At 38.6% G+C, this 10,976-nt stretch overlaps 1 protein-coding gene and 1 long non-coding RNA gene across 3 annotated transcripts; one reads left to right on the top strand and one right to left on the bottom strand.

Annotated features, from left to right (window-relative positions):
• Window positions 1–69: 69 nt before the first annotated feature.
• On the bottom strand, window positions 70–1,422 carry LOC123976196. Its single transcript, XR_006826284.1, has 3 exons — window positions 868–1,422; window positions 342–453; window positions 70–178 (listed from the first exon to the last, which is right to left on the bottom strand). It is a non-coding gene; the product is annotated as an uncharacterized LOC123976196 (long non-coding RNA).
• vps72a (vacuolar protein sorting 72 homolog a) lies at window positions 1,003–8,339 on the top strand. Of its 2 annotated transcripts, XM_046058124.1 has the most exons (7): window positions 1,003–1,024; window positions 1,305–1,423; window positions 5,241–5,393; window positions 5,815–5,944; window positions 6,081–6,257; window positions 6,985–7,129; window positions 7,768–8,339. In XM_046058124.1, the coding sequence occupies exons 2-7, from the start codon at window positions 1,307–1,309 to the stop codon at window positions 8,156–8,158; spliced, it is 1,113 nt and encodes a 370-aa protein (XP_045914080.1). In that variant the 5' UTR covers window positions 1,003–1,024; window positions 1,305–1,306; the 3' UTR covers window positions 8,159–8,339. The 2 variants fall into 2 exon arrangements, with proteins under 2 accessions (XP_045914080.1, XP_045914081.1); XM_046058125.1 differs by lacking the exon at window positions 1,003–1,024 and having other exon boundaries at window positions 1,031–1,423; window positions 5,815–5,935.
• The last annotated feature ends 2,637 nt before the right edge of the window (window positions 8,340–10,976 follow it).

Genomic DNA, 10,976 nt, shown 5'->3' with positions numbered 1-10,976 from the left:
TTGCTATGTGAGTGTTTTCACTGTGCACAATTTAAAGTAATGTTTCACATCACCAAATAAAGTCACATAACACTTCAACACTGTTTTAATTTGAACATAAACTCTGGGTAAATCTGTAGCAGTGATCTAAGACCTCCACCAGTTAGTGGAGCTGGCTGCCTTTGCTTGCTCTGGCTTGCTGTTCACAAAACAGAAAATAATTATAACTGTTAACTGACCACAAACTAAGACGTGTGTAATATTTAGGAGGATCTATTGACAGAAATGTAATATAATAAACATTACTATGTTCTCAGTGGTGCATAAAGAGCTTACATAATGAACAGTTATGTTTTTATTACCTTAGAATGAGCCATTTCTATCTACATACACCGTGGGTCCCCTTACATGGACGTCACCATGTTGTGTCGCCATGTTGTGTCGTCATACAGTAGCCAGAAGTGACAAACTGCTCTGCAGAGTTGAATACATACGAAGAAGAAGGAAGAAGTCGTAATATATAAGAAGACACAAATAAAATAAAATAAACTTTGTCAGGGGTTATATAAAGATATTAAAAAAGGACCATATGCGTAATGTTTTCAGCCTTTTTGTTGTTGGATTTAGAAATTAAATTGATATAATGTACAACCTCATGGAGAAAAGGTTCAAAGTCAGGTGTTTTGCTGCTGTATTTACAGTTGTCATTACAACTAATTACATTAATTACAAAGTAGAAATTTGTAAGGAGCAATTGGATGCAGTGTGAACTGTTGGTGCCACTAAAACTTACACACTGAACCTTTAAGTAAAAGCAGTGTAATTATATCACTTTGTGTCTTTGTAAAGTTAATTTCTAATATAACAAGCCGATAATACAAGACTTACAATATGATACTGTTCATCACAACTGCCAAAGAGAACTTGTAGATATTGTATAAATATTAAGTTAACAGCAATTTAATTTTGAACATAGCGCTGTAACGTGGCTGCTCTGTCTGTACAACGTTAGCCCGGAAGTACATCAACTGCTCCGGATGTGTTGGTAAGCTAACAGAAGGCAGCGGCTAATCTTAGCGGTTAGCTGTGTTTTTAGCTTGTGTTACCACAGTCATCTAATAAGGAACCGTTTTCAGCACATTAGCGTGGCTTTAAAGCTTATTCATATCTTTAATAATTATGGACACCAACAGATAAGTTAATTGAGTCAGCGCAGCGAGTAACGACGAGGTAGAAGAGCCTATCACGGTTAAGCTAGCACAACACTAGGTAGACACCTTCCTAGCCAGACGTGAACGTTAGTTAACAATATTTATAAATTACAGCCATGACACTGGCAGTTGGCCGAGAACCCAGAAAAACTGCGGGTAATCGCATGTCAAAATTACTGGATGCTGAAGAAGAGGACGAATTCTACAAGACAACTTATGGAGGCTTCAACGATGTGAGTATCTTAACCAAACTGATAGAGTGAGCTAATATTAAGTTACCTCCCAGCTAGCCTGAGCTTGTCTCATGAATGCAGATTGAATTAACGGTTTCATTATTACCCAAAAGGGACAAATTGTCAAATATTAGCCTGTAACTGACCTAGAGGTCTCCTTCACAACTGAAACATATTCCTGGGGGATTTGTTTCTAAGGGACTTTTTTGTTTGATTGTTTAACTTACTTAACGTTAATTAGCACGACCAGTCCTAGTCTGACAGGGACAGGCATCCAAAAAGCCCAAAATATTTTAAAGTTTTTATGCGTTGATTGATCGAAATAATTACCCAGAAACAAAAAATATTTATCTGTCAATTTAATCAATATGAGAAGCAATTTGTTTTCTGTATGCAATATTTATAAGTAGCCTAAATAGGTAAAGTAGTTCATTTGTTTGAGACAAGAGTTGTCTCATATTTAGTCTTCCCTCGTTGATGTAAGTGGGGTGCGAAAAATCTTACAATCATCCCAGTGTAACAAAATACAATTCAACAGTGATGCTAATCAAACCACAAAGTTAAATCAGTGGCTCAGTTAAACAGGGTTTTTGTATTTTTTGCGAAATTTACCTAATAGTCTGGCAATGGAAGGTGTGTTCATGTACATTGCAAAGTCTCAGCTGCATTTGAAGATATGCCAATTCAACTGTATAGACGATGTAGATGATATTTAAGGTCGTGTTCATCATGAGCTTTTCAGAAATTACTCTTCAGACTGCAGGTTTGAGAGACTTTGAAAAATATCCATTGTTTGCCTGTGTTCCTCAGTTTTGTGAGTAAAGGCTTGTCGAGTGTGCTCAAACCCATAGTTAGAGGAGAAAATGCATACAAACTCTAAAATTCAATAGATTAACAGGACCTCCAACATGGAACGGATACACCAAAGGAGTCTACAAAATGTGTCTGTAGTTAAGGCCTGCATCAGCTCTGTTCTTCAAATGCACCACACCAGTGTGATTCATCCAATACTGTGACCATCCAAAATATCCTGGCCCAGTCCATCTTAACACCTAACAACTTTGTGAAAGCCGGATGAGAGTGCCAGCCTTTCCTGCGTCACACTCAAAGAGAGAAGAAAGGCTCTAAAGACTTTGGGCCATATTGTGTGTCAGAACATTACACTCTATTATTTGATATTGCGGGCACTTAATTTAACGCTTACATTTGAAGATACTGATTTGTATCCTCAATTTGCAGTCTAGCTAAGAACAGCTGCTGGTTCAAGGGTCAACTTGTGTAGGGGGTTTGGCAGCGGCAGCTCTGGCAGTTGTGACGTTAGTCTTGGCTGAGGTTGACAAAAGCAACTAGATCTCAGCTAAATCATAGACAAATCCTTTGACACCTCAGTCATTTGCGCTGGCACTTTTTTTTTTTTTTTAATTTTTTTTTTTTAAACAGTGTGACCATGGCTGTGCACATACTTAAGTTTCATGGCTAGTTGAACTTATAATGTCTGTCAAGTATTTTCAACTCGTGACTGATGTTGGTCTTTGTCACTACAGTTTGTTTATGTTTGCATATGTTGTCATGGTTTTCATGTCATAATAAAATACCTTTGCAGATTTTCTCTTATCTGTGCACTTTAAGAACAGATTATTTTTCTTATGCTGCTTTGGAAGCTTATGAGCTAAATTGCAGATTTAAAAATCTTTTACTGCTAATTTCCATGTAGCTTAAAATGACCCACCTATTTATTTGTGAATTTGATTACCTTCCATCATAGTTTATGTTCTTGTACATAAGGCGTTGGTATTATTTTGTCTAGCCCTTGTAAATACACTCCCTGAGACTGGCTGGTGTATCATGTGGATTTGTTTGATGTCAACACAAACACATAAAGATGCCTCTCTGTATGTGTTCAAGTTGTATGTGAGTATCCGAAATAAAAATAAACCCGCTTGTTGTAAGATTCTCCTTCACTAAATCTCATAGCTTAATGGTGCCTTGCTCAGCATACAGTGGGGAGAACAAGTATTTGATACACTGCTGATTTTGCAGGTTTTCCTACTTACAAAGCATGTAGAGGTCTGTAATTTTTATCATAGGTACAGTTCAACTTTGAGAGACAGAATCTTAAAAAAAAAATCCAGAAAATCACATTGTATGATTTTTAAATAATTTGCATTATATTGCATGACATAAGTATTTGATCACCTAATAACCAGTAAGAATTAATGACAGACCTGTTAGTTCTTCTTCAAGAAGCCCTCCTGTTCTCCACTTGTTACCTGTATAAAAGACACCTGTCCACACACTCAATCAAACAGACTCCAACCTCTCCACAATGGCCAAGAGCAGAGAGCTGTATGGACATCAGGGATAAAATTGTAGACCTGCACAAGGCTGGGATGGGCTACAGGACCATAGGCAAGCAGCTTGGTGAGAAGGCAACAATTGTTGGTGCAGTTATTAGAAAATGGAAGAAGTTCATGATGACGGCCAATCTCCCTCGGTCTGGGGCTCCATGCAAGATCTCACCTCGTGGGACATCAATAATCATGAGGAAGGTGAGGGATCAGCCCAGAACTACACGGCAGGACCTGGGCAAGGACCTGGGCAATGACCTGAAGAGAGCTGGGACCACAGTCTCAAAGAAAACCATTAGCAACACACTACGCCGTCATGGATTAAAATCCTGCAGTGCACGAAAGGTCCCCCCTGCTCAAGCCAGCGCGTGTCTAGGCCTGTCTGAAGTTTGCCAATGACCATCTGGATGATCCAGAGGAGGAATGGGAGAAGGTCATGTGGTCTGATGAGACAAAAATATAGCTTTATGGTCTAAACTCCACTCGCCGTGTTTGGAGGAAGAAGGATGAGTACAACCCCAAGAACACCATCCCAAACGTGAAGCATGGAGGTGGAAACATCATTCTTTGGGGATGCTTTTCTGCAAAGGTGACAGGACGACTGCACCGTATTGAGGGGAGGATGGATGGGGCCATGTATCGCGAGATCTTGGCCAACAACCTCCTTCCCTCAGTAAGAGCGTTGAAGATGGGTCGTGGCTCGGTCTTCCAGCATGACAACGACCCGAAACACACAGCCAGGGCAACTAAGGAGTGGCTTCATAAGAAGCATCTCAAAGTCCTGGAGTGGCCTAGCCAGTCTCCAGACCTGAACCCAATAGAAAATCTTTGGAGGGAGCTGAAAGTCCGTATTGCTCAGCGACATCCCCGAAACCTGAAGGATCTGGAGTAGTTCTGTATGGAGGAGTGGGCCAAAATCCCTGCTGCAGTGTGTGCAAACCTGGTCAAGAACTACAGGAAATGTATGATCTCTGTAATTGTAAACAAAGGTTTCTGTACCAAATATTAAGTTCTGCTTTTCTGATGTATCAAATACTTATGTCATGCAATAAAATGCAAATTAATTATTTAAAAATCATATATATACAATTTGATTTTCTGTTTTAGATTTAGTCTCTCACTTTTGAAATGTACCTATGATAAAAATTACAGAGCTTTACATGCTTTGTAAGTAGGAAAACTTGCAAAATCAGCAGTGTATCAAATACTTGTTCTCCCCACTGTATATGCATATCACAGAATTTAACTTAACTACACTAACCTAATTAGCTTCACAATTGTGACAAAACACCTGTATAAACTATAAATGTATAACAAATAGTCTAACATTTGGACATATAGAAACATATAGAAAATCTTGGGGGTAGTTTTGCCTGTCGTACTGACACACCGAAGGTTATTGCATTAATGTGTAATTTATTCTATTGCATACATTTTTGGCTAAATTATGCCCTTTTGTTACCTTTCAGGAATCAGGAGATGACGAATATCATGGAGAACATTCAGACACAGAGGATGAGGTAGACAGCGACTTTGACATTGATGAAGGTGACGAGCCAGACAGCGACCAAGAGGAGGATGCGCCTCGGAGAAAAAGTCGGGTCGTCACCAAAGCTTATAAGGTAGAAAAAATTATTTCAGGAGCTATCAGACTTTAAACTAAGCTCCTGCATTTAATTATCTTCATCAGTCTACATTCATACCTGAGGTACCTTTTTTAAATGGCAGTGCAGCATAAAATGACATGTTCTTCCTGTGATGGATGAGTATGTTGGTGATGGATTCACAACATGAACACAGAATGAACCGTTCCATTTTTCCTCTCAAACCAAATGTACTAGTATTTGGCTGCCAGCTTGTTTTTTTACATTATCCTGTGAAGTATTTTCCTGAGCACATATGTCACCACACTTGTGGCTGTGGAATTAGACCACCATACATTATTCACAAGCAGGCAACTTTTTGAAATGTTTGGACTCATTTTGTTGGTTCATCATACATAGATTTTTTGTTAATAGGCTTTTTGTCTTTGCTTAATCCAAGGAACCTATAAAGGTGGCAAAACCCAAACCCAAAAGACCCTCTGAGGAACAGAAGAAGACTGAAAAAACTAAAGTGGAGCTCAAAAGGAGGATTCCACTAGAATTCCAAGATTTTGGCGAGAGTAAGATTGGTACAGACGCCCACAAATGCCTACACATTGTTTTCCAATACCTCCCCATATGAACATATTTCTAATATGAATAATATTTGAACAGGCTTGTTCGTCTTTAAGGGTGTTTCAGCTGTGTGCTTTAATTGCTCTTTAGCTCGGAAGTCTGTGCGACAGTCTACCAGTGAACACACCCGAAAGACTAATCTGCGCCTGCAAGAGCGTCAGGATGCCCCTCGCAGACGGAGAGGTGCTCACCGTGACCGGCCCCTTACCCAGGAAGAACTGCTGGCTGAGGCCAAAATAACCGCTGAGATCAACATTCGATCTTTAGGTAAGAACACGTTGGTCAGGTTACTCAAATGTAAAGAGAGTTTTGGTTCTGAAATTATCCTAGGTAGAAGGTTATTGCAAGTACTTATGCTCGAGTTTCAGTACACAGTATTATGTTACAAAGATGACTAACGCGATCATATGTCTGACTTTATCTGTATGATTTCTGTCTTTACATTCTTCCTCTAAAATAAGCAACATAAATGTTTTAGAGGGGTTTTCTTAGAAATATAGCAAAAGTCACACACATGTCATTGCACAGACAGAAAATAAATGACAATATAAATAGTAAATATATTGTACACTAATTTAATAAGCCGAAGGATCCTGAAAATTCCAGGAAGTTGAACAGCTTCCTCTAAACAGATATTGGGCCTGGTTTAGTTTGTCCATAACCTCTCCACAACAGCTGTAGGAGTGTCAGCCTATGAAAATGCTTTGTGACTATATGAGACACAAGTGACGTGTCTGATGATGATATGAATAGAAATTTAGTTTAGTTTTTTTGTTGGAACAGATGTTTCTAGCGTTACTAGTAGTATATACATGAATCAATGTATAGCCCATCTGTTTGGCAAAGAGATGCTCAAAATCATAGTAAGTAGATATTATATAGTGATTCATTTTACTGGTGATTACTAAATAAGTCATGAATATGAATTTACCAATATCTTGTCTCAAGTTGTTTCACTTAATGACAATACACTTGAAATGCTCTCTGTGTGTAGAGAACTATGAGCGTCTGGAGGCGGACAAGAAGAAACAAGTTCACAAGAAGCGGCGTTTCGAAGGACCAACCATTCGTTACCATTCAGTCCTGATGCCACTAGTCTCTCACTCAGTCCTAAAAGAAGAAAACGTGGATGTTGAAGGGTACTTATGATCTAATACTGGACAGAAACGATTTGGCAGATAGGATGCTGACCTCTCTGAACCATTGTACTTTTTTGTCTGCTTCAGTTTGCATTGGCTTTAAATATTTAATCTAGGGCTGGGCAATAAAACAATAATGATAATAATCACAATATAATTTTCCTCACTAACAATATAACAAATGTTCAATATATCGTCAATAAATGTTTGATTTCATTCATTTGAATCACGAGCAAGTTGGCACTTAATTTTTCCATTAAGATATTTATTTTGTTGAGGAAAAGGCACTGAAAATTTTTTTTACTCAACATGTTGCAAAAATCAGCCTTTAAACTTGAAAGAAATAATGATTGGACATTTATTGTGATAATTATCGAGTATGAATTTTTTTTATCGTGATAACATTTTCGGCCATATCGCCCAGCCCTGATTTAATAATTTTTAGATGTCATATAACAAAACATTAAGTGCTCACAATTAGTACTAATATCATGTGGCAACAGTTTGACCCAAACCAAAAATTATGATAAAAAGAAACCTTGAAAATACTTGCTGCCAAAAAGGCAAATCTTACATCGACCAACAGAACATTTTATTTATATAAAAATAGTAATCTGTCATTTTCCCATCTTGCAAAGGTTGGATCAGGACGTCCCTCAGACTGCACCACAAAATCCCACCACACCTTCCCAGCAGCCTGCAGGAGGCCTGTGCTCCCGTACTTACATAACATTCAGTGACGACGAAGCTTTCGAGATGGCCTTTCCACGCAGCGCCCAGTTAAGTCCTCAGCTGCCCGTCCAGGAGGTTTGTCCTGTCACCCACAAGGCCGCACTGTATAGAGACCCTGTCACTGATATACCTTACGCTAACACACGAGCCTTCCGCATCATCCGAGAAGCGTACCGTAAATACGTGGCTGCTCATGGATTTCCAAACACTTCAGGAGGTGTGACCGGACTCGACTCGTCAGCAGCGAAGAGTGCCCGCCAGAAAATGGTTGTCAAGCAAAGTGCTGTGGGAACATAGATTGTTTTCGAAAAACAATTTAGGAAATAAGCCTGTGCTTTTTTAAAATATATTAGTAAAGTTCGAGTGACTTCATTCACTGACAAAAAAAACCACAACCAGCTGCTGTTCAATTTTTTGACTGGGCGACATAAAATTACAAGAAGTAAAAGAACTTAATAAAAAACAAACATTACCAAAAGCAAATGGGTTGGTGCATTTACTTAAACTGCATAAGAGTCTTACTTGTGTTGTCTCTGTGTATAGACATTCATTTTGTACATTAATACCTTGATAAATCCAGGTTGAGTGGATTTAAAACTACAGATTGGTTTGGAAGCAAAGTAGGTCTCCATCTACATAGCATTTAGATTTATTCTTTAAAAAAATGCCTATTTTACTGTCAAGATATCTTGTTTCTTCAAATGTACATATTTGTCAACAAAAATAAACGTGAAACATTTTCATATTAACTCTTCCTATTAACACGTCTCACACATCCAACAACAGCTGCACAGAAAGGATGACTGGGGAGCAGCACACTAAAAACAACTTATTGTTATCAATCTGTAGTTATGATTTACAGCATGTATCACCCTGTCCTCATAATGAAAGTAATTTCATCTGTAATGCCCTGCACCACTTCAAATCCATCTTGAATCTACCCATATGGTGGGATTTTTGTGTCATCAAAACTAGTTTACCCAGAAGACAAATGACTAATATTCAAATCTTCACATTTAGTCCAGCCTGCTTAATGAAATTGCATGAGGCAGTTTTGGGAAAACTGGGCCCAGGAGCGGATCTGGCAAGTTGTCGTCATGACAGTTTTAATTTATCAAAGCATTCAAAGCTGTTTTTCTTCCCTACTATTGTTCATTGCTACATTTTAGCAAAACAGGCATTCAAATATGGAACTCTTTGTATGGGTTGTTATTGACAGCAAACATCTGTTTCTTCTACTTTTAATGTTCTTATTTCTTCCTGTTAAGTTTGACCCTTTAGATGCAGATTTCCACTAACTGCTCACCACCTCACTGTGTAGACAATGGGTGATGCAAGAAATCTGTGTAATGCCAGTCACATAAATCACATTACAGTATCTGAGAAAGCCACCCGGCCAATTTACAAACATTTTTTACATGTTGAGCTGGTCGTGTAGCTATTATAAAAGGTGTTGACTATGGCTCGGGTCTCTCAGTGACTAATACAGCTACGTTGATCCTTTCAGGACCTCAAATGAGGTTTTCTGTAGTCATTCTCTCTGGGTACAATAACAGAGTAACCCTGAACACCACTGAGTGTTTGACTAATGTGGCCGCCCTCAACCCCTCACACAGTGAACAAGAATTGTTTTTCAGCCACAGCATGGCAGTTTTGACTTTCACACTTTAGCCGGGAACATCAACGATGAGGGTGCCGGCGTCACGGCCGAGCGGTGAAGCCGACCTTGAAATCCTTTTGGAGTTTCAGGTACAAATCCTGGCGATCCTGTCTTCATGTCAGTTTAGCCCCTCAGCAGATGGCTCAAGCAGAAATTTTACCTTTGCATGACAGCGCCCACAATTTTGTTTTGACGTTGCTGCCAAAAAAGATCATGTTGCACTCAAGCGGATTTTCTCCTGCTGTTCCTGTAATGTCCTGATGATGTTGAGCAGAGCATCTCGCTAAGCAGCAAACCACATCTTTGTTCTGTGTCATCAATAACCAGGTTGTGGACCACAAAAGAAAAAAAGCTCAAGCTTCATTTGAAGTCCTTTACCTGTCAGCTGGTCTTTGATTTTATTTATTTATTTATTTTTAAAAACCAGAAAGAAATTCCACATGCATGATCTCATCCTACCACTTCCAATATCCTGTAAAACCTGAACGCTGTTGGTTGATAAAACAAATAATCTGATGGTGAATGGTGGAAGTTGTTTTTACAACTGAAAGTACAACCAGAGCAACTGATTAAGACTGGATTTAGATGTGACAAGATTAGATGATTGATCAATTACTTTATTGGGTGAAATGTAACAGCCAATTTTAATACAATTTTGGTAATCTGTTTGTAACAAAAAAATTTGTTAAATTGCATTTTAGGAAATTGAAATTTTGTTTCCATTTTCTAATTTTATAAAGCGATTCATCAGAAAAATAAGGGTAGAGTAGTTGGTTAATCAAATTGTTACAATTAGAGAGCGTTCACTGCATTCGGACATTTTGATCAACTGATAAAAGAATCGACAGATTAATAAATATGGAAAAGTAATCATAATTTAGAGCTCTAAATCTGGATTAATAAATAAAGTTATTCGCAGTCTTTGTAAGACTTACGTCTTCCGCGATTAGGGGTAAAATAAACTGCTTAAGCTTTATGTAGGATGGATGGAAAACCAACATGTGTGTCAATGAGGACCTTTTAAAATGCTGGCACTTTTCACAGGTGTAGGTAAACAACAAGAAATATTACTGATCCACTAAAAGGAAGGAAGTATTTTCTGTATTTTACAACAGGCATTCACTCAGATTTTCACCCAGATATGAACATTAATTTTATCATAAAGACCAACATGTATGTCCAGCGGTAGGCTGGAGTTCCTGTAACAAACCAGGCTGCTGAAATGTTGAACAATCAAATCTGCCTCGCTTCCCAGGCTGTCAGATGGTCTCTGTCATGATAAAAACAATGCTGGGGAAGTGAAGAGCAGAGGCAGATCGGCCACCTGGAAGTTTTCCTGGTGGGCCGTTCGACAGCTTACTCTGTATTTGTCATTTGCTGAGTTGACGGTGACAGACTGATTGTACTTTGTATTAATCACAGACTGCCTAAATTAACATGGAACCACCAGAAGAC

This window comes from Micropterus dolomieu, linkage group LG09 (assembly GCF_021292245.1).
Source record: "Micropterus dolomieu isolate WLL.071019.BEF.003 ecotype Adirondacks linkage group LG09, ASM2129224v1, whole genome shotgun sequence".
NCBI lineage: Eukaryota > Metazoa > Chordata > Actinopteri > Centrarchiformes > Centrarchidae > Micropterus > Micropterus dolomieu.
The sequence above is the reverse complement of the archived record's forward strand: the minus strand, read 5'-3'. Positions and strand labels throughout refer to the sequence as shown.

Excerpts from the sequence above, each read along its gene's own strand:
- vps72a (XM_046058124.1), top strand. The coding sequence starts at position 1,307 with ATGACACTGGCAGTTGGCCGAGAACCCAGAAAAACTGCGGGTAATCGC. Across the intron at positions 1,424-5,240 it reads CTTATGGAGGCTTCAACGAT|GAATCAGGAGATGACGAATA; the intron begins GTGAGTATCTTA and ends GTTACCTTTCAG. Across the intron at positions 5,394-5,814 it reads TCGTCACCAAAGCTTATAAG|GAACCTATAAAGGTGGCAAA; the intron begins GTAGAAAAAATT and ends GCTTAATCCAAG.